Source organism: Myripristis murdjan, chromosome 22, assembly GCF_902150065.1.
Source record: "Myripristis murdjan chromosome 22, fMyrMur1.1, whole genome shotgun sequence".
In the NCBI taxonomy this organism is placed as follows: Eukaryota; Metazoa; Chordata; class Actinopteri; order Holocentriformes; family Holocentridae; genus Myripristis; species Myripristis murdjan.
In genome coordinates this window covers 24,386,092-24,410,436 of record NC_044001.1, presented here as the reverse complement: position 1 = coordinate 24,410,436, position 24,345 = coordinate 24,386,092, and the positions used below count along the sequence as shown (strand labels likewise).

At 41.1% G+C, this 24,345-nt stretch overlaps 1 protein-coding gene across 1 annotated transcript in view; it reads right to left on the bottom strand.

Moving 5' to 3' along the window:
* The window catches only part of LOC115380762 (b(0,+)-type amino acid transporter 1-like), a 29,511-nt gene extending 13,709 nt beyond the window's left edge, over positions 1-15,802 (bottom strand). Inside the window, exons 1-2 of the mRNA XM_030081969.1 lie at positions 15,628-15,802; positions 4,571-5,139 (exon numbers count right to left, since the gene is read on the bottom strand). Of these exons, the coding sequence (XP_029937829.1) occupies positions 4,571-5,139; positions 15,628-15,802 (744 nt within the window). The remainder of the gene's footprint in view (positions 1-4,570; positions 5,140-15,627) is intronic.
* Between the last annotated feature and the right edge of the window lie 8,543 nt (positions 15,803-24,345).

Sequence of the window (24,345 nt, the reverse complement as noted above, 5' to 3'; positions counted from 1 at the left end):
AACGGAGATTAAATCCTCCAGGGTGCAGAGCCCACAGGTGCCATAATTAGGGCCAATAGTGGATATAAAGTAACAGAAAATAAGATGCATGGGATGCTACTACTCGTTCTGTGAACATAGTATCTGGAGAACACACAACTGATGAAGTTAAAAAAAAAACAATTTGGGCTCTAGTTTCCCGGCGCAGCGCGGGGTGGCGCAGTGAGGCGAACCCCGCGCAGAGCTAGTTTCGACCGGCGAAGCGGCAGAGGCGGACAGTTTCCAAGTTTCGCAGGCGGAGGTTCGCCGAGATGGGAGTGGCGGCGCAGCGGGGGGAGGTGCCGACAGATTCGGCTTGGCGCAGTGACAGTTTCGTGCCAAAAGGCTTCGCCGAGGTGCGCCAAAAGCTCGCCATCTGAAACCACGTCTACTTTCAGCGCAAGGCGCAGCGGAGCTGGCGCAGTGGAAGTTTGGCTGCCTGGCGCACATCACCAAAACCTCACAATCAGCACCAACGGTGCCAATCTCCTTTGATCTGACATCAGCTGTCATGGGACAGTTGATATGGAGATATATGTATGTGCTGATTGTGATCGTAGCATTGAATAGTGATTTTTTTCTGTATTTATTGCATTGTTCATGTGTCTGACATTCTGGAAGCCTGCCTGTGAGGTTTTGGTGACGTGTCCGCACAGCTCGCCGGTCTCCGCTCCGCGCCGGTCTCCTGAGCTCCGCTCCGCCTGTGGCAATAGACCTCCATGTCAGCTGTGTAAACTTTCATTACGCCTTCACGCAGCGCATTTTAAAGGCGAGGACAGGGGCTCATTTGATTGGTTAAATGTGAATCAAACCCACTCCATGCCTTCTCTCCTCCCCTCCGCCGGTAGGAGGGACGGCGGAGTACTTGCGCCACCGAGCACGGCGTGCCAAACTTGGAAAATCCGCCTGGCCACACCCAGTTGGTGAAGCGCATCTGCGCTACGCCCCCGCCTCGCCTGGTCTGCGAAACTAGAGCCCCAAGTGTTAGTGTTACTTTAAGACCATAATGCTTTGTAAAATGAAAGTAATTATCAAAAATATTATGAATTACATGAATATCATTGCAATTAAATCATTATTATACAGTGGAACTGAAGAAAATGGAGCAAACAATTATTTTGCACAAAGATGTCAGCCCTCAAATGTGTGTCAGTGCTCTTGAGTGTGCGTGGATTCTATAAAAAATCTTCTTGAAAACTGCTTAAGTAGATTAAATTTGTTGACAAATTTGTTCTTAAGAATGGCTGAAGAATGATGTATGTCTTCTCCATCTGTACACGTTTTATGCATATTTTTCATGTTTGTTTTTCCATGCATTTGTTTTTATTTTCCGCATAAATGAAGCACTTTGTAACTGTGCATTTAAAAAAATGCTATATAAATAAAGGTTTACTAACTTACTTACCTCTGGTTTTTTCAGCTCCTCGATCACATAGTTCAAATTGTACCATCCGGCGAAAGACCAGAGGCCATGATAGAAAGCCATCCCTAGAGCACTCACAGAGTACTGAGTGCCTTCAAATGCATTTTCAACTTTTAAATTTCCCTCAAGGACACTGCTGTCCTGTATGACAGCCACCAGCCCTCCAATGACAATCACTAACAACGAAACCACCTTGGCCACCAGGAACACCACTTGGATTCTAATGACAAGGCGAACACTTAAGCTGTTGAGTATGCCAGCAACCAGTAGAGCTGCAGCAGCAGCACACTTCACCATCAGCTGGGGAGGGTGGCAGTCACCGTAGAAGGGTGCAAGCGCATATTGTGCAACGCTGATAGATGCTGCTGTATTGCTTGTTGTCCTTGTGAGCAAAATATAGTTGTATGCCGCAAAGAAAGCAGGAAATGGGCCATAGATCCGTAGTATGTAGATAAAATCCCCACCAGATTCTGGAATGAGTGTCCCGATCTCTGCATACGACAGTGCCCCACACAAAGATATAAGACCTGAGAGAGCCCAAATGACCAAACTTGCTCCAGGGCTTCCTGCATTGGCCAGTACAAACTGTGGTGACATGAATATACCAGATCCAATTATGGTTCCTGCAGTTAGTGCTACACCACCAATCACACCCATTTCTCGCTTCAATTTCAGGGTGCCAGGTTTCATGTCAGCCATGGCCAGATAGCGGTTCTTGTTTCTGGTTGATGATATCCAGTCTTACAGAACACAGAGCAGGATGAAGTACTCACACATCTGAGTACTGTTGAGGAGGTGTGGAATGAAAAAAAATGGAACAAGGAAAGAAATGTCTTGGAAACAAAATTGGCATAGAAAGGTACTTCAGGTTACTGCTACTACTATTACTGCTACTCAAGGTTAATATTAACAGAGAAATGTTAAACTGACCAATACATTTCTGGTCAAAGTCCAAGATTATTAACTGTACATCATTAATCTTTAATTTTTTAGATAGCATAAGTCTATGCCCTTTACAATGTTTAAATGTGTTGACTGGTTAAAAAATGACCTGATCTGTGAGAAAATTACCCATGAAACCCATGCCTCTGGACATTTCAGCTCCTCAGTTATGTAGTTCAAAGTTTTCCATCCATCATAGGACCACAAGACCTGATAGAAAGCAATCCCAATGGAGCTGAAGCGGACATCTGTCCCCTCAAAGGGCTTCCAAGAATTCTCAGTGTGGCCCTTGAAAAACATCATCACTCCTCTGAGAATGATTAATGATTACTGGATTTCAGCAGTTAATCAATACTTTAAGATTATGTCTAGTAATTATTACAGCACCACATTATAGCTAGCCTACATGTGCTATAAAATGTGCTGTAAATTGTGCTGTAAAACATTAAAAGATGAGCTGTTTTTGTTTGTTCAGATGTGCTGCCAGTGATCAAGCATCACTCAGCGGCCAGGCGTTTGAGCAGACACTGGCTCAGGTTTGTCTGATCTGGAAAACACCTAAAGAAAATGCTTGTAGATGATCTCTGCTTTGGGTCTAGATTCCTGCTGCACTAGTGTCACTCCAGTGTGCACATGCCTGTTTGAAGCTTCTGCGTTAGATTAAAAGGAAACTGCTGTTCCAGGACAAGAACAATGAAAGGTAAAGTTCTTGTTGTAGACACATCTATAACAAACAGCAGGGATTAGAATCATCCTTGATACAAAACTAACACACATAATACCCTTTACAATTTGACAAGGGCAAGAACAAGTAAAATAATAGCCTCATTTGAAAATAAATGCTGTTTCTTCACCTAACAATGTAAACAAAATAGAACATTTAAATTACAAAATGAATTGGAATATTCACAAAAAATTGAATTACTGAAATTGCACAATTTTCAATAAAGACTCAGTATGTGGATAATACTAATGTACAATATGGCTGTAACAGTTTCTATTTGCCATGATACGCCTGGCATAGTAGAAGAGTCAAACAGATGTAGACAAATGCCTGTCTATTAGAAATACACACCTTGATCACTTTCCAATTTTCACACATTTTGTTTAATTGTAAAGGTTTGAAATTTATGCATGATGTAGTACATTGTAAACAAAACAGAACAATTTCATTTTAAAAATAGTAAATTCATATATAGGCCTAATATTTTTTTGGCAGAATGAACAGTGCATAGGCCCAATAAATTATACTTTCCGCTTCAATTTCAGGTTTCATGTCAGCTATGGCCATAGCAGTTCTTGTTTCAACAATACAGAGGAATGATAGATGATATTTGAATCTCACAGAGCACTGACCAAGATGAAGTGTTTGCACATCTGGGAACTGCTTAAGGGTTGTAGAATAAAAAAAATAGTGGATCAAGGACAGAAGTGTATTGGAATTTAAAAAAAAAAAAAAAAAAAGGGTCGTAAAGAAGTCTGTGCATATTCTCATTCGTCCAGTTCATAGACATCTCAAGGAAATTTAATCAGGTCAGCTGGTCTTAGTTACAGTGCCACCAGAAAGTATTCACACCCCTTCACTTTTTCCACATTTTGTTACGTTACAGACTTATTCTAAATCTGATTTGAGTATAGTTGTCTTTTCAAAAATCTACACAAAATAGCCCATAAAGACAAAGTGAAAACATGTTTTCAGACATTTTTGTAAATTTATTAAAAATGTAAACATTTAAACAAAATGTTTTCACTTTGTCATTATGGACTATTTTGTGTAGATTTTTAAAAAGAAAACTATACTAAAATCGGTTTTAGAATAAATCTGTAATGTAACAAAATGTGGAGTCATCAGTTCATGCTGGTCTGTTAAATTAGGCCAGTAGTCCAGTTCATGCATGAACTGATGAAGCCTCTTGGATAAGGAGCAAAATGTCTTCTAGACATATCCAGTTGACCTGATTCAGTCTCCTTGAGATGTCGTAAAGAAGGCTAATTAAAGTTAATAGTAACTGAGACATGTTAAACTGACTGATAAATGGTGAAAGTCCAAGATTCTGTAGTTTCCGACTTTAATCTTATCTCTGTAAATTAGTAGATAGCATAATTTTATTGCCTCTACAATGTTTAAATGTGTTGGCTGGTTAAAAGATGATCTGATCTGTGAAAATTTACACATGAAATCCCTACCTCTGGACATTTCAGCTCCTCAGTTATGTAGTTCAAAGTGTTCCACCCGTCATAGGACCACAAGACCTGATAGAAAGCAATCCCAATGGAGCTGATGCGGACATCTGTTCCCTCAAAGGGCTCCTGAAAATTCTCAGTGTGGCCCTTGAAAAGCATCACCATGCCTCCAAGTATTATCACTGCCAGAGTGAGCACTTTGACCACCATGGTCAACATCTGAATGTGCATGGCCAAGCGCACGTTCATACAGTTGATTACAGCCAAAACCAGCAGAGCTCCAGCAGCCACCAGCTTCACTACCAGCTCAGGAGGGGTGCAGCCATCATAGAATGGGGCCACAATATATTCAGCAAAGCTTAGCGCGATTCCTGTAGTACTGGCAGGCCTCATCACAATAATGAAGCTGAAGACAAACATGAAGGCTACAACTTTTCCATATGTCCGCAGCATGTAGATGTACTCTCCACCAGACTCAGGGATGATAGTTCCTAATTCTGCATAGGAGAGGGACCCCAGCAAGGCTATCAGCCCACAGCAGGCCCAAATCACAAGGCTGGCTCCGGGGCTGCCTATGATGGACATTGCAGTCTGGGGTGATATGAAGATCCCGGATCCCATCATGGTGCCAGCAATGAAGGACACACCTCCAGTAACCCCTACTTCCCTCTTCAGATTGAAGCTCTGTTTGGCACTGGCCATTGTGTGGCCAAGATGTATCCTCAAAAATGCTGACAGGTACTGGATTTCTGTCTTTCAGGAAAATTTAGGACGATGTCTGTTAATTTCTACAACACCAAATTCTAGCTGGGCGTGGTTACAAGGTGAGCTATTTTTGTATTTGGCTGAGCCAAAGGTTGGCTCAGTGTGCGAGACCGCTGTATCTCTAAGTGAGTGAGTGAGAGAGTGCAGTTACATGATTGATAAGATATTGGCTTTGACTGTTGGCTACGTGTTCAACTTTCCCTATTGGCTGTTGCTCTTTCAAAATGAAACGGTGCACTGCAGCTCATTCCACATTCATGAACACACAGGCAGAAGACTGAGAAAGAGATAGAGAGACAGAGAGACAGAGAAACAGAGTTACCGATGCTAAGAAATGCGCTTCTGATTGTTACAGCCTCTCAGCATAAACACAGAAGGCTCAGAGAGGACCTAACATAAAGAAGAACACTAAAACCAAAAATACCATTTAACAATAAACCATATTAAGAATAAATACCAAAAGAAACGAACCAAAAGAAGAAAAACAAAAGGGAGGGGGTGCACCTGGGCCGGCCACGCAATGGGTCGTGTGAACCCAGTGCCTCCCCCTAAACTACCAAAACAGAAAGAGGAAAAATAGAACCCGATAACTAGACCACTGGAAACCTCCAACCCAAACTAAAACAACAATACCCAACACCACGAGGGTGTGCTGAGGGAAGAACAAAAGGTAAACAAAGGAAAAAAAAACAAGGCTGCTGACTGCGGGGCAGGTGAGTGTCTATGTATCAGAGACAAGAGCTTCTTCTCGCACTTCCTTTTATCCTCTATGGCAGTGTTTCCCAACCGGGGGTACGCGTACCCCTAGGGGTACGCGAGCACATTGCAGGGGGTACGTGAAAACATAGGCGGAAATCCCGGGGGTGTCGGGGGGACAAGACCCCTCCATCCATAAATTTTGAATAATATAGTAATATTCAATGAAAGTGCAATGCAAGCGGTGCTAATTATAAATGTAAAATAGTGGGTTTTTAAGTGTTTAAAAGTTATGACCCCCCCATGCCTTAAAGTGGTTTGGTCCGCATCCTGCTGCCGGCAGAGCGGCAGCTCGGTAACTTTCAGTCAGTCCGTCAGCCTGAGAGGCAGCAGCCTGATGATAATTAGCAAGAAAACCTCCTCAAGTGAAAGCCAGTGAGTCATTTATCACACCACTTGTTCACCAAGCACAAGGCTGGAATATAAAAAGTGATATTTTTCCCCTGCTTGGTCCAAAACCTGCCTCTTTCAGCTCACTGTTTAAGCTAATAGCTAATGAGACAGTGAGGGAGAGAGAGGACAGACCACAGGAGGAGCAAATACTGAGCTTTTTATTCTTTCAAAAAGTCTGTCAGGATATTAATGTCAGAAATAGTTCATATTTTACTGATATTTTGAGTTTGTCTCTAGATAGATATCTATTTTTTTGCATTTTAAACTGCATTATTTTGTAGCATAGTTTCATTTCATTTTCTTATTTGATCTAAAAGGGACAGTGTACAGCTCAAACATTGTAGCGACTGTATGTCACTATTTGATGCCATATCTTGCTTTGTTTTTTGTAGACACTACAATAAATTTTTTTGAAGAATAGTTTGATGTAGTTGGATTATTCAAGGTATTTCCTGTAGTTTTAGAGCTTATTTTGAGTTTCTAGTTCTTGTAAAGCTACTTTGACAGACTGTAGTGGAAATAGAACAGTGAGTAAAGAAATTAGGATTATTGCTTTTAATAGCATTATTTAAAACCTATGAACATGCTGAGGGCTCAGCACTTAATGGCAAATTTCAAAGGAGCATAAGAGAGTTCAGAGAGAGATGTACAATCGTGCCAGACAGCAATTACTCTCTGAAATTTTGCTGTTTACCCCCCCGCCCCCCGTAGCCACGTATGAGTGAGGGGGTACTCGTGGTCTGACAAAAAGGCTCAGGGGGTACACAAGACAAAAAAGGTTGGGAAACACTGCTCTATGGAATTGCCTGCAGGTGTCAGTAGCTCCACCCCCTAAGGGTGAAGGCTAGTAGGAGAGAGGCACAAACACTGGAGAGAAGAGCAGGGGAGAGGAAGAGCACAGCACCCGTAACACAACCACCCTAAGATGGGTGAACAACTGAAACAATCATTCACACGTAAACAACTACTAGTGCGACAACGTGTCAGATAGGACATTTTCTTTGCCCCTACATGCCAGACCTTCACGCTGAAGGCTTCTAAAAAGAGTGCCCAGCGCATGAGCCATTGATTTGAGTTCTGCATTTGGTTGATGAACACAAGAGGATTGTGGTCAGTATAAATGACAACTGCCGCACAAGCAGAGCCAACATAAACTTCGAAATGCTTAAGGGCTAAGAGTGAGGCCCTCCTTTTCAATAGTCGAATATGCCTGTTCATAATGCTTGAATTTCTTAGAGTAATACGAGACCAGTTGCTCCACCCCATCATCTCCCTCCTGTAGGAGAACAGCACCCACCCCCACATTACTTGCATGAACTCCAATTTTAAACGGCTGGGCGTACACAGGAGCAGCAAGGACAGGGGCATTAGTTAACAGCTTTTAAATTCTCAAAAGCACATTGGTAACAAGAAGACCAATGGAAACGTATTTTTCGGACTGAACAAGTCCATGAGTGGACCCGCGACATCTGAGAAATTTTTACAGACGCTCCTATAGTCCCCCGCCATCCCCAGAAAACGGTGAAGCTCATGTCAAGTAGCAGGAATGGGGAACGACAGGATAGCATCAATCTTCGAGTTCACTGGTTTTACTTGCCCCCGAACTACAATTTTCCCCAAGTAGGTCACCGTACTTGGCCAGATTTGGACTTTGCAAGATTAAGTGTGAGAGTGGCATCACGCAACCGCCCGAACACTGCATACAGCTGCTGAATGTGGTCGTCCCTTGTACTGGAATAGATGACAGTGTCGCCCAAATACGCTTCGAAGGCTGGTAAACCCGAGAAAACCGTATTTGCCAAGCGCCAAAATGTTGCAGGAGCGTTAGGCATGCCAAATGGCATCACCATGTACTGCAGGAAAGCATCAGGAGTCACAAAGGCAGAGATTTCTTTTGCCCGAGGACTGAGTGGCACCTGCCAGTAACCCTTAAGTAGATCAAGTTTTGTGACATAGTTTGCACTGCCAACATTGTCAACACAATCCTCTACACGAGGAAGAGGATAACAGTCTGGTTTTGTGACCCCATTCACTTTCCTAAAATCTATGGCAATGCCATCCTCCAGCATGTAGTTTACCTGCTTTTGCAGCTGGAGACGTTTATCAGGATTTACTCGGTATGCATGTTGTTTTATTGTCAGAGAATTTCCCACATCTGAGTGGGTGTATCTGAAAACAGAGACAAGTGAGATTTAATTAAATTGACTACATGCTCACGTTGGGGCCAAATCAAACGCCGAAAACAAATGTCAAGTTTCGACAACATTTCAGAGTTTTTTTAGCTGTCCTTGTACATCTGCACCAGACGGAGCAACAACATCTTGAGCAAGCTCATCAGACAACGCTGACACCACCAGCGGCTCACTAGAATCAGCACTGGGCAGCACCATGACCGCACAGACCTGATCAATCGTTTAAGCATGTTAATATGACACAGTCTACTTTGTTGCCTGCGTTCTGGAGTGGTGACGATGTAGTCCTGGTCACTGATTTTCTCCTTGACTACATAGTGACCGCAATACCATGCCTGCAGAGTCGAGCTGGGAATAGGAAGCAACACTGAAACTTTTTCCCTTGGACAAAATATTCTGCTTTTTGCATCCTTTTCAAACCATCTCTTCATTTTTGACTGCGCAACGGACATGTTTTGCTTTGCCAATTCACAAGCACGGTGAAGTTTGAAATGGAAATTACAACATAGTCAAACAAGTTTTGTGGTTTGCTATCGCCAAGCCATTTTTCCTGTAAGTTTTTGAGGGGACCTCATACCGCATGTGCAAACTCCAGCTCTGCCAAACTGAAGCCTAAGGACTCTTGCACAGCGTTACGAGCAGCAAAGAGGAGGAGATGAACACCCTCATCCCAGTCGTTGAGCTCCAGGCAGTAAGTCTGAAGCACAGACTTTAGAGTCTGGTGAAAACGTTCGATCGCCTTCCGCCCGGGGGGATGGGGATTTTTAAGCATCACGATTCATATGCACACCTTAACAATAGTACTGCACACAGTCCTATGCCTGAATTAATAGCCTACACCTCTTACTAACCCTGTATAACTGCTGGTCGATGCATTAATATCCTACAACAGAACAGACATAGGATTATTATAAAGAGAAAATTTGTTGCACACAGGTGATACCATTAATATCTTAATGTAGGATATTTACATAAAATGCCCTGATGGATCAGGTTAATTTCATTTGAACAACAGATTTCCCGAGCATTTATATGGGCTATGCAAACTTCAATCCACATGATAAAAATTAATCCATGGACCACCAAAGTAACGTTTGACTGTTTAATTAAATCAACTTAAAATTACTCTGGCACGTTGGAGGGGGTGTGCTCCAGTACGGTATGGGCGCTCATGCACGAGCACACGGTCACGCACGCAGCGCGCGAACGTGGATACGACGTAAATCATGCTGTTCTCCTGCTTCCACAAAATTGTTTAATGCGCGCAACGCGATTAACTGCGAATCGCGGCATTGCACAATCAATAATCAACTGATAATAATCAACCAGATCCGGCAGACCTGACCAGGTGGCCATGCACACCGTGCTGGCCAGCACCGAGCAGGCACCGCTCCCCCAAAATTTCACAATGTTTCCAGCCAGGGGAGCTCATGTCACCACTAGGGGAGTTGTGCTGCCCTTTGCTGCCCCTTATTTCACACACTGACCAACACAGTCAACAATAATGTGCTTGAACGGCTCGCCAACAGCTGGTAGGAGGTATGGAGAGAAGGTCTGACCATCTCTTTACCAGAGATATGGCAAACGTGACATGTTTTACAGTGCAGCTGCACATCTCGTCTTAATCCTGGCCAGAAGAAGCATTGCAAAATACGATTATCATGTTTTGTTTACACCTGTGATGGCCGCGCTGCCACAACGATTCCAAGCATCCCTACACCACACTGCCTGTTCCACACACTTTTTGATCACCTCATTTCTGTTTCATTTAGCTTATGCACATTTTTGCAGTCACCATGCACATATACTCCTGATCAAAATTTTAAGACCAGTTGAGAAACTGCAAGAATTTACATTTTGCACTGTTGGATCTTAAGAAGGTTTTAAGTAGAGCTTCAAAATGCAAAAAGAAGAAATGGGAGTGAGACAAAAAAAAATGTGAGTAAGCAATTTATAGCAAACAACCATTAAACTGAAATAGGCTGTTCATCAGCTGATCAAAAGTTTAAGACCACATCCTTTAAAAGCCCAAATCTTCGCAAAAATGTGGATTCAGTGTCATTTTCTGTCAGGTATCCACACTCAGGAGTGTACATACAGTAAACAGATAAATGACAGGACACATAATATTTTGTTCATACATCACACTCATAGCTGTATTAATATTTGACATTACACAGTTTCTATTTTGTTAGCGCGCACATCGTAGTTACTTTGAATGTCAGTGTGTTAAAGCATTTGTTCTGTTTATGTATCCTATTGTCTTTGAGTTACCTTTTACTTCTTGGTGTGTGGTCCAGGCAGGAAAAGAGGAGCCTGTGTGTGCAGCTGCATTAAATCCCCTTGATTGCCTTGAGAGGAACCACCAGTAGATTCATCCAGGGAAGGAGAACCCCTTATTTCTATTTTGATTTACATTTATTGCTTTAAGTTGATCTTAGTTTAGCTTAGTATGATTTCTTACTAATTATTTTCTGCATCATTTTCCTAAAGCCTGAACATTTGTTTAATGTACTTTTGTTCAGTTAGTTTGTCTTGGTGTACTCACCTTTGTGTTATTGGTCTGATCAGCCAGTATTTAAATTCCCTTTGTGTGTCTATTGTTAGGTCAGTTTTCTCTTTTGTTCAGTTCAGGTTGAGTTGCCATTCTGTTGAGTTCTGTTTAGTTGACCTCATTTTAGGCCCAGAACGTTTTGTGAAGTTTTTTGGGGGGTTTTGAACCAATTCTGGATTTTTCTTTATATTTTGGCTAAATAAATGCCTCTTTTTCTAAGTTAACTTGCGAGTCCTTGGGCCTGCCTGCTTGGTCCCTCACAATGCCCAAATGACCAGCAAGTGGATTGTCATGGGCCTGATACACTTTGGAACTATAATTTGTTTTGCCACACTCCAATCTTCCTGTGAGGAGACATACAGCATCGTCTATGTTGTGACCAGATTCACCATAAGTCTGACTGTCAGTTTTCCGAAACAGGTGAAAGTTTTGATGGTATGCTTCAGTATCAATTCATATGCAAAGCACCGCAGCTTTAACTTTGTCATAATCGAGACTTAGCTCAGATGCATACGCCTCCTGAGGTTTGCCAGTAAACGCACACTGGACAAGCACAGGCCAAACATTTTTAGGCTGTTTCAAAGAGGTTGCGACATGCTCAAACAGGACAAAATGTTTATCAACATCTTTGGCACTGAATGGAGGAATGAGGCAAATACATTTATTCAAATCAAATTCAATTATCAAATTCGCCAGACTGAGGTTCAGACATAGTGGGCGAGGAAAGCTGCCTCAATTCAAGCTCCTTTAAACGAAGCTGCCTTTTTGTTTCCTCCTCCATTTTCTGCTTTATTTGACAGTCATGGTGGAGATGGATGGGGGTGGTGGAGTGGGGGGTGGGGATGACAAGCAGCAAGGGACCTGAGGTTGGATTTGAGCCCCTGTCGCTGCGATTGGGACTGGGCCCTGGTGCATGGTGCGCGCTCTTGGCCGGTGAGCCACCAGGGTGGCCCCCTCCTCCTCCATTTTATGCAACTCCAATTCATGACTGACTTCTTTCTCTTTTATGTCTAGACGACGCATTTCAAGGTGACTTTGATTCTGGCGCACTGGGGCCACAGGGCAAAACCCCTTTATCAAACAATGCGGACCATAACTCAGATTTTATCGTGTGCTTCCTTGAACCTTTAGAAACATATTCTGCCAATGGAACAAGCAAATTTTTACTTGTGACACAAGTGAACAAGTAAAAATTTGCTTGTTCCATTGGCAGAATTTGTTTCTTGTTTCTAGCAAATTTTAACTTGTTTCAAGTAAATTTTCACTTGAAACAGGTGAAAATTGTCTAAAGACAAGTTATTTCTGAGCTGATCATGTCTTATTTTAAGTGTAATGAGATATTTTGACTAGAAATAAGACATTTTGACTTGAAATAAGACAAATAATCTTGGTAAGATTTGACTTTTTGCAGTGATTTGACACTTCTGCAACAACACCAACTGCAAATGGCTGCTTCACATAAACAATATTAGTGTAACTGTGAGATATGCCAACACTCCCAATTTTTAAGCCTCTGTCACACTGTGCTCCTAATTGGTAATTCATGCCGTTGATCTCATGATTTCAGAGGAATACAAATCAAATGGCTGTTTTCAATTTGTAAATATGGCAAAACAAAACAAAAAAACAAAAAAAGCATCATTATATGTTTAGGCCTATGTGTGCAAATGCTGAAAACTACCTCATATGACAAGAAAAACTCCTGTAAAAAACAAATATAAAAAGCTACATGTGTGTGTGCATGCGTGCGTATGTGTGCATGCATGTTCACGTGCATGTGGTCTGAATGTCTACCAAGAGATTTTCGGGAACATCTGGTTGCACAGATGAAGATTGATGAAGTTAATTAAAAATGTTCAATGTTCTATTCCTAATTGATAAACATTTCATACAGCCTTAATTAAAGACTGAAATCTTAACTGCAGGAAGTGCTACACCACCAATCACACCCATTTCTCGCTTCAATTTCAGGGTGCCAGGTTTCATGTCAGCCATGGCCAGATAGCGGTTCTTGTTTCTGGTTGATGATATCCAGTCTTACAGAGCACAGAGCAGGATGAAGTACTCACACATCTGAGTACTGTTGAGGAGGTGTGGAATGAAAAAAAGTGCAACAAGGAAAGAAATATCTTGAAAACAAAATTGGCATAGAAAGGTACTTCAGGTTACTGCTACTACTATTACTGCTACTTAAGGTTAATATTAAGAGAAATGTTAAACTGTCACCTAAAGTCCAAGTACTTAGTAGTAATGATGTAGTGGACATTATTAATCTTTAATTTTTTAGATAGCAAAGGTCTATGCCCTCTACAATGTTTAAATGTGTTGGCTGGTTAAAAAATGACCTGATCTGTGAGAAAATTACCCATGAAACCCATGCCTCTGGACATTTCAGCTCCTCAGTTATGTAGTTCAAAGTTTTCCATCCATCATAGGACCACAAGACCTGATAGAAAGCAATCCCAATGGAGCTGAAGCGGACATCTGTCCCCTCAAAGGGCTTCCAAGAATTCTCAGTGTCCCTTGAAAAACATCATCACTCCTCTGAGAATGATTAATGATTACTGGATTTCAGCAGTTAATCAATACTTTAAGATTATGTCTAGTAATTATTACAGCACCACATTATAGCTAGCCTACATGTGCTATAAAATGTGCTGTAAATTGTGCTGTAAAACATTAAAAGATGAGCTGTTTTTGTTTGTTCAGATGTGCTGCCAGTGATCAAGCATCACTCAGCGGCCAGGTGTTTGAGCAGACACTGGCTCAGGTTTGTCTGATCTGGAAAACACCTAAAGAAAATGCTTGTAGATGATCTCTGCTTTGGGTCTAGATTCCTGCTGCACTAGTGTCACTCCAGTGTGCACATGGCTGTTTGAAGCTTCTGTGTTAGATTAAAAGGAAACTGCTGTTCCAGGACAAGAACAATGAAAGGTAAAGTTCTTGTTGTAGACACATCTATAACAAACAGCAGGGATTAGAATCATCCTTGATTAAAACAACAACAACAACAACAACAACACACATAATACCTTTTATGATGTGATAAGGGAACTTCTTTGGCTCATTCCTTGTTTACCACAGATGCCTCATTCATTTTCAGACTTTTTCCAAAACTAATCACCAAAATCAAATGCAAAGTGCAAAAACTATATAGCTCAGGCTTTGCACTGTGAATAGTTGTTTTATAAACTGTGAAGCTTTGAAAAATAAAACCCCTCATGTAACCATTCAATGCCATGGTGGTCACATTTGTAAAAGTTTACTCTAAATGCGTGTGAGACAAGAGGTTAGATTTAGGGAGCACTGACAGGAACTAATGTTCCAGACATATTTAGAGACATATTGAAGACACCCCTGTAAAATATATTTATAATCTCAAGGAGGTTCTCTTGGAGTTCTCCTCCAGTTGTACTAAGAATTGGTAGGTTTTTGTAAAACACCTGAAAGGACAGATCATCAACTTGTCAGACAAACTTTGACATTTAGACTATGAATCCTTGAAAATGGCATTAAAACTTGGGCATCATCCACCCCAATCCTGCAAAGAAATTTTGCATTGGTGGCTGCTATTTAAAAAATGCTCAAACCATAAATGGTCATCTTGGAAATTCTCCTATCACAATGGTATATTTTTTACCCTCATCATGCACAATGTCATTGAAACAGTGCAATCTTTTGTTAGGGGAGATTATTGATTAACAAGAAGTACATAATCACAGGATCTCACAGAGCAGAAAATGTCACCACAACCTGGCATGCTGACTACAAAGGTTTATCCAGCTTCTGGATAAAGCCTACTCCTATGATATCTAGTTTACGACATGGTTCCAGCCAGGTCAAAGATGTCTGTGAAGGCAAATAACCCCATACTGACAAAGTCAAATGTTATTCTAGTGGTCGTGGTCAGCTTGCCTTGTATTTTCCTTTGGCAGAAACAAGACAGAAATACGTGGGAGGACAACAGTACTGTAAGAAGTAGCTACTTATGAAAGTACCATAATAAGTATTCTAAGACTACATATTCTGGTTGGAAATGTATAGCCCTACAATTTCCCAGCAGTTCATGGACATCATGTAGATGCAGAGTTCCAACATGACTTGAACTCACAATCAAAACTCAAAAAGCTTTGGGGCTATTTCTCATGATAAGATTCTCAACAATTAGAATAAAATGGCAGTGATTGCTTATATAATCTAATTGTTTTGCACGATCACAGGGCGGAGCACAGAGCTGAAGATTAACATGAAAACAATGACTGGGCCTGAGGTCTTAAGGATATAGATGTAGTCTCCCCCTGATTCTTGTATGACAGTGCCCGGTTCAGTGTAGCAGAGTGATGCCAGTACTGCCAGCAGACCACAGCATGCCCACACCACCAAACTCGCTCCAGGACTGCCGATGTTGAAGAGCACCGACTGGGGGGACATGAAGATGCCAGAGCCAATCATGGTCCCTGCGATGAGGGACACTGCTCCAACCAGCCCGACTTCCCGTTTCAGGTTGAGCTTCTGTCCTTTGCTGTCCATAGTCACACTGGTTACAGACTGCCTGTTGTCTGACACCTTTTCCATGTTCTCAGTACAAGAGATGTGTTAATTCTGTGTCCAAAGTCACTGTTAAACTGTGTAAAACTGTGAAACATGGGTAGCACAGGTTTAGTACCTGGATGGTATTCAGGGTACAAGTTGAAGCATTTTCATATTTGTGAAGTCATTTGACTACGGATCATGAAAGAGTGACACTGATTTCAGTAAACAAAGGCATGCATTGTGAAATACATATCACTTCCCAACCAGGAATACTTCATGAAAAACTTTTATGAACTGATAGGAGAGACACTGTATGTGATTATCAGCAAGGGAGTCATGATAACAACTTCAAGCAGAACTCAAATTAACTCAAATCATCTTATCTCAGTGATAACATTTATGACCAAAGATATAACTTGAGAGTAGTACAGTACTGAAGTCTTCATTTAATGACTTAACACTCCTGTAGCCAGATTCACAAATGTGCTCCAAAATAGATTTTAAGAAATATCATGAGAAATTTTTAGGAAGGATTAGGATTTCTTTAGTTTTTCTCCCATTAAGACCTGAAATAATTATGGTTGATAACGTTTAGATTTACATGTGTTAACAGCAAGGTTAGGAGTAGGGAAGCCTATGAAGACTTTTAAAAATGACCTAATTCTCTAAAATATGTTTATATATATTTTTTTAAAGTCATATTTTAACTATTTATACATAACAACAATACACACAGATCCAGACCTTGACAAATACAAACACATAACACTGACATTCACAACAACACCACATAAAGGGGAAATCAGTGCGAGCTCATATTTGAATATTCAATTCATTGTAAAGGTTGTCTTATACAGGGGTAGGTTTCAAAATCAGGACATAAGCAGATACAAACATTTCTCATATTAACCCAGTTTCACAGTCAATCAAATCAAATTGAATCACATCAATACTGGCGACGATAGTATATGCTCCCTCACCTGCTTCCAAATGGTTTCAGACCTAAACTTTGTATCGTTTAATGAATCTGTGATTTGCTCCATACCTAGAAGATTAAAAAACTCAAATATCCATGTTTCTATAGAGAAACAATTTGGTTTGTGAATTTTCCAGTTTGACAAAATTGAATAGACTTTATTGTCATTACACGAAGTGCAACGAAATTCCGCTGTGCCATGCCTTAACAGCAACAACAACACAAAAAAAAAAAAAAACAAGTGCACAACACATGCATACGATATACACAATCATATACAGATTAAAGAACATTAAAAAGAACATAAAAAGCCATAAAAAAGCTATACTAGTGCTAGTACTAGTGGTATTGCACATTTTGTCCCAGTATTGCACTAGGGATGCACATTTTGGATTTTTTTTATGACCGTTAACCGACGCCCTTTAACGATTAATAACCGTTAACCGATAAGATTTAAATGCCCTTCCATGCTGCCATTCCGACATTCCGTCATTCCGACATGCTGCCATTCCGACATACCACCATTTAGACATATCACCATCCCGAAATACCGCTATTCCGACACACAAACGTCCCACCATTCCGACAAGGCTTTCCATGTAAGAAAAGGTTGGAATCAGAGGGCCCTATCTTGCGCCAGACTCCCTAAACCCGCTATTTGCGGATTTAGGATTTAGGAAGAGGCGTTCCCCCGTAAAAGTTGCTATCTTGTGCACCTCCCGCTATCCGCAAAACACCTCCGCTACCCGCTATATTATGCATAGGCGTGTTTTGGGCATTACGCCAGTTAAACCAATCAGTGTGCCAGGTGCCATTGCCTTTAAGGGCAGGCTGTGCTATCCTAAATCCTAAATCCTAAACCCGCGATGGAGAGAGGGAGGTAGATTTTCTCAGGGCTTCTACTGAGGCTAAAGCAAGTTGGCTTTATATACATATTATATATTATATTATAGGCGAGTTAATTCGGGAGGTGGAGCCGCATGTGTCCAAGTGGACGTGTCACAAGGTTGTACTGATTGAGTAAAATCCCCGGGACACACCACACACACACAAGAGGCAGAGGTGGAACTATGTGTAAACTAATTTATTGACAAGGTAGATTGGGCAAATAAAATATTAAAAATAAAAATAGGCTATAGCACAGCTGCTGGCTTATGATAAAACAATAAAACGTGCTGGCGATAGTGTCCAATTAAAACAGTCTTTCCTCCAAACAGTCTATATGAGTAATATACTCAGTCCATTCCGGCGGCGTCCCGGTATCAGTCCGACCGTGTGCGTGGCGAGGCTCCGTCGGGGCGCGCATTGAAGCCGCCTGGGCGCGCTCTCGTAACAGCCCAAACTTTAGGGAAAGCGGATAGCGGGTGGTCCTGACCACCCACTATCCGCTATCCCTAAAGTGTGTGCGCAAGATAGCAAGTTTAGGGATAGCGCATGAAACACACCCACGGACACACCTCCAGGCGCAAATGACGAGTCGGCATAACGGACAGCGGGTAGCGGGTGGCGCAAGATACCGTTTAGGGATAGCGGAAGTTCCTAAATCCGCAATTTGCGGGTAGAGGGTAGTGGCAGCGGATAGCGGGTGGCACAAGATAGGGCCCAGAGAGTCACTGACTCGGCGCTGTCCGGTGCTGAACTGCAGATTTACAATGACGGCAAATTACTCATCTAAAATGTAAAAAAAAAAAAAAGCTACAAGCTTTAGATATAATTAACAGTACTGTAGGCTTCAATCGTCTGCTATTGCTTTTTAAATTATGTCGAGAGCGAGCGCGCTGGTGATTTCTTTAATTGTGTGTTCTGCTTCATTTCCAAAATAAAGTTTGAGCTTCTGAAATCTGATTTTTAAACAGTTCTGATGGAGCTCAATGTTTATCTGGATGATGCGGCTTCATTCCGAACAATTTTACTGTAAACCTGGACGACCCGCGACGTGTCTGGAGATAAAAAAAAAAAAAAAAAAAAAAAAATTCAATGTAATGTGTGTTTTGTGAGTAATTGCATACAAGGATACACACCCTCCCCTACTGTACAACACGAAGGAGACTGGAATTAGTCAGTGACTTCAGGTGTCATCTGCAGAGCCGTCATTGATATCTGTAATATTAATGTTGCATATGATGCCAGCGTGCATGGAGACACACGGGCTCAATGGAGAGCTGCGCTCCAGCTGGCTGCTGTGACAGGTCACTGACACTGTGTTTCTGCTTACAGTCAGTGATCCCTGAGATTCAGACATGAATCTAACATGTTTCACACTAGCCCGAGTTACATTAATACGTGTAGCCTACTAGACATATTATATTTCCCGTTTCAGGAGTTTTTAATAATAGATTGGAGGGATGTCGGAATGGCGGTTGCCTCCCCTATTATTTTATTTTTATTTTTTTGAGTACTGTGACCCATTCAAAAGTGCCGTGACAAAAAAATTCTCATGGGCTTTATTTATTTATTTTTAAATGTGCAAAAACAGCCAAATAAACATCAACCAAAAACAAAAACAAAACAACAAAATATCAGGATTTTTCTCATCTCAAACAGCACTGCGTACACCTTTTTGCTCTCTTCATCTTCGCTGTAAAGTGGGCTGTGATGGAAAGCACGTGATGGCATGTGTTGCACCTGTCGACACGGGTTAGGGTTAGGGTTGATTGAATTACGTAGCTTAAAAACAAAATTGACCGTTAGTATTAATCGGTTAGAGTTACTGTTATCGGTTAACGGTTAAACGGTTAGCCATGTGCATCCCTATATTGCACTGATGGTCTCAAATGTCCCAAATGTCCCATTTATTGCATTGTATGGCTGGAGTTATTCAGTTCTGTTATGGCTCTGTGGAAGAAACTGTTCTTGAGTCTGGAGGTGCGGGCTCTGAGTGCCCTGTAGCGCCTCCCAGAGGGTAGCAGAGAGAACAGGTGATGACTGGGGTGACTTGCATCTTTGAGGATGTTGGTAGTGGAACGGAGGCAGCGTGTTCTGAAGAGGTCTTCCAGTGAGGGCAGACTGAGTCCGATGATCTTCTCAGAAGTTCTTATGACCCTTTGCAGACTTTTTCGGTCTGCCTCTGTACAGTTCACATACCAGCATGTTAGGCAGTATGTCAGGACACTCTGGATGGAGCACAGATAAAAGGTTCTAAGCAGCTCAGCAGACAAGTTGTTCTTCTTCAGTGTCCGCAGGAAATAGAGCCGCTGCTGAGCCTTTTTTACCAGAGTGGAGGAGTTCAGTGACCATGTGAGGTCCTTGCTGATGTGGGTCCCCAGGAACTTGAAGCTGGTGACCCGTTCTACTTCTTGTCCCTTGATGGTAAGGGGGGCGTGGTCCTCATGGTGTTTCCAGAAGCCAAAGATGATTTCCTTGGTCTTTTTGATGTTTAATGTGAGGTTATTGTCCATGCACCATTCCGACAGCCTGTCTGTTTCCTCTCTGTAGTGTTTCATTCTTATCCGAGATCAGTCCCACCACTGTTGTGTCGTCTGCGAATTTAATGATTCTGTTTGTGGAGCATGTGGGAGTGCAGTCTGATGTGTACAGTGAATACAGTATGGGACTTAGTACGCAGCCTTGCGGTGCCCCTGTGCTGAGTGTCAGAGTGGGAGAGAGGTGAGCGCCAAGTCTGACTGTCTGTGGGCGTTTGGTGAGAAAGTCTTTAATCCACATACACAGAGTGCTATTGAGACCCAAGCCTACCAGTTTGGTAACCAGTCTACTGGGAACGATGGTGTTAAATGCAGAGGAGTAGTCAATGAAAAGCATCCTCATGTATGTTCCCCACTGGTCCAGATGTGTGAGTGCTATGTGGAGGGCAGTGGCAATGGCATCGTCTTTGGAACGGTGAGCTCGGTATGCTTACTGGTGCTGGTCAAGGTTAGCAGGGAGATAGGATTCGATGTGTTGTAGAACTAGTTTCTCATTCACAAAAACATACAACTAGCAACCACACACAAAGATTCAGGGAACACTGAGCTGCTGCGTCTGTGTACACCATGTTCAACTATGACAAGATTGACAAATCATTCTATGACAAATCATTCTTTTGGCAGCCAAAAAGGCTAAACCAACTGTCTTCCTTTCTCATCTTGTTTTTAATTGTACAGCCCTGTGACTTGTGGAAGCAAAATACACATTTCGGGTGGCTCAGACTTCCTGATTGATTCAGGAAGTCTGATTGATTCAGCTAATTGACGGGCCCAGACGACAGGATGGGCCCGGCATTCAATCCTTTAGGCATGCACATGAACACTTACCATGTCTTTGTTCCCATTTGGAACCGCACCCTACCTGATCACTGCCTTACAGTACCTTGATCATTGTCTTACAATACCTTCCCTCACCTTTTGTTCTCCGCCTATTTACATACTGTCTGTACTCACTGTATAAAGGTCTCCCCCTGACATTGCTCTTGGTCAGCTCACCGTACCAGATACCCTCTGTGTCGGTCAGTTCACCAGTGTGCCGGTATACTTTAATAAACTCACACCATTACAGCAAACTCCTAGATTGGACTACAGTGATTTTCTTCAACAGACTCAACAGACACACAGATGGACATGGAGCAATGTTTACATTAATGATCACTGAAATTAATTTACAGACTTCTGTCCAAAATAACTGGACTGCAGGGCAAAGCCAAAACATATTAAACAAATTTCCCACTAGTCTATATCTATGCCAGCAACGATTTGAGGCATTTGGCTCTATTTTTTTTTTTTAAGTCTAGAGGGAGTAATATAAGCTCTATGGAAAATTTTCAGCTGTATTACTCTGCCTCTGACTGATTTGGAGGTTGTTTTAATGTCACGCCAAATGTTTCCCCACTCTTCAGAAGTAAATTTGACCCCTAAATCAGACTCTGTCTTTGAGTTCGGGTTTGAAAAGGAATGAAGTAGCAATTTATATAAACCTGAGACTGCTCCTCTGTTTGAAGATAATAACCTGAATTTTTTTGTCAATCTCATAATTATAATCAAAATATTCTTAAGGAAATTTGGAAACAATTGACTTTAACTGGGAATACTGTAAAAAACTATTTGTATTCAAGTTGTGTCTTTTTATAAGTTCCTCCAAGGGCAGGATCTCTCTGTTCTCTACAATTTGAGAAATTTCTGTGATACTGTGCTTGCACCATACCATTTTGGCCAGTGGACTCCCTGCAGCTTTAAAATAATTAAAATCATCGTTATACCATATCGGGGAGGATGGGAGAACTGAATTTGCAATGTCCATTCTTTTATGTATTTCTCTGCTTATGTCATATGAGAACTTGATAACATCTTTTTAGGTGGAGCAGGGGAGTACCAAAGTGAAGATGACACATATTTGTTCTTCTCCTTTACGAGATGTTCTTCCAGCCAATCTCAACTTCCTTTGACTCTTCCACACACTCTTGGTATAGAGTGTGTGGGTTTAGACAGAGTCAACAAAATATCATCCGCATACATATTTAATTTAAAATCATGACCACTAATTGAAATGCCTGTAATGCCTGTAATTGGTGATATTGCTATCACTGGATGCTGAAGAGAGCTCGCCATCTGCATAGTTTGCAGGAGCCTTCACATATTATCAGATAGAAGCCACCCACGGATAAAGCCAACTTGATCTACATGGATTAAATTTGTAACGACTTCCTCTAACCGATTTGCTAACATTTTTGCAAAAATTTTATAATCAGTATTAAGCAAACTTATCGGCCTATAGTTTTTCACATCTAAGTGGTCTTTTCCTGGTTTTGGCAGCAATGATATGATGGCTGTCTGCATTGTTGGTGGCATGATCTCCTCCTCCACAGCCTGATTATACAAGCAAAGCAGCATAGGCATGATTTCTCTTGAAAAACATTTTAAAAAATTCAGCAGTGTACCCATCATTACCAGGTGCTTTACTGTTGGTTAGAAATTTAATGGTGTGGTAAATTTCTTCCTCTGAAATAGGTGCCTCCAGTTTCCCTTTATTTTCTTCCTTCAGCTTTGGCAAAATTAAATTATTGAAGAAATTATTTAAATCTTGCTGTTCTGCCTTATATTCAGATTTATACAGAGATGTAAAATAACTTCTAAAGGTATCATTAATAGCCCCCTGATCTCTAATAATCATACCATTACTATCCCTTAAAGAAATAATGGAGTGTTTTTTCAATTGGTAAGCAAGCATCCCCTCATGTAACATTGCTTGTGCCTCAGCCCTTGTCAGAAGTAATTCTGATCTTTAAGCTTAGATATAGTTTCGTTTTTCCTCCTTAGTTTGTCCTTATTTTTATATTATGCATAACTGATAATCCAGCCCCGACAGGTTGCTTTAAATGCCTCCCAGATTGTTTAAATAGGAATTATTGGGTTCATATTTATTTCAATAAATTCTTGAATGTTCTTTTTAATTAATGTAACAAAAGTATCATCTTTTAACGAGTTGTTAAAACTCCATTGTTTAGGTTTGGATTTCCTTTCACTGGTAGGACAAAAAGTTATTGAAATTGGGGTGTGATCTGAAATGAGGAGACTATGAATTGTAGAGTCTGAAACATTTGCCATTAAAGAGTTGGACAAAAGGAGATAGTCAATTCGAGAATAAGAATTGTGTCTTTGAATAAAATGTATATTCTCTTCATTTTGTATTAAAAAAGTGCCATACATCAGTTATTGACTGTGTCTCTAGTAGCTCTTTAAAGGCTTGAGAGAGAGATTTATCAGCTGGTAGGGGTGGACTTGAGCGGTCCATTGATGCAATACTTACCAAAGTTAAAATCCCCTCCCACTAGTAGTGGAATATTTTTAAACTGAGTTAGCAAAACATTAATTGAGGACAAAAAGCTGGCCTGTGCCAGATTTGGAGCATATAAGTTCATCAAAATAATTTTGTTATTCTCCAGTTCTCCTGAGACTATCACCCATCTTCCTTCTTCATCTGTGATCACATCCAACACTGTAAATAATATTTTCTTAGAAATGAGAATGAAAACCCCTCTTGAGGCACTTGTGCCTGGAGAAAAGAAAATTTGTCCCACCCAGTGTTGTTTTAACTTTAAAGATTCTTCTTTGGAGAGATGTGTTTCTTGTAACAATGCTATGTCACAATCAAGAGATTTTAAGTGAGATAAAACTTTAAATCTTTTCACCGGATTTTGGATTTCATTTATATTCCAAGAAATTACTTTAATTTTATTCATGGCCTTTAAGAATATTTAATAAGAGAAAAAGAACCTACATAGGCTCTTTTTTCCCCTTTGATGTATCTAGGGAGCATGCACTACAGGAGGGAAAGGGAGAACACAAAGACCCATAAAACATAACAAATAACACACTGACAACACAGATAACTCACAATAAGCAGATTAAACATTAACAATAAAATGAAAGTCCATCTCATTTCAGCCCGTGATAGTCGGGTGTAGGCGTAGTATGATTGATAACCAGATCATAATTTCGATTAGTAGGATTTCATTCATGGGAAACCCCTAAAAAGTAGGCTAAGTATGCGTAAGGTGGAAATCACTACTACAAACTTATTTTCTAAAACAGCCAAAATACTGAAAAAGGACCTATTTAGATTAGGTTTTATTCTTTGGTTCATAAACATTTTCTTGACTTATAACAAACAAAGAGACAAA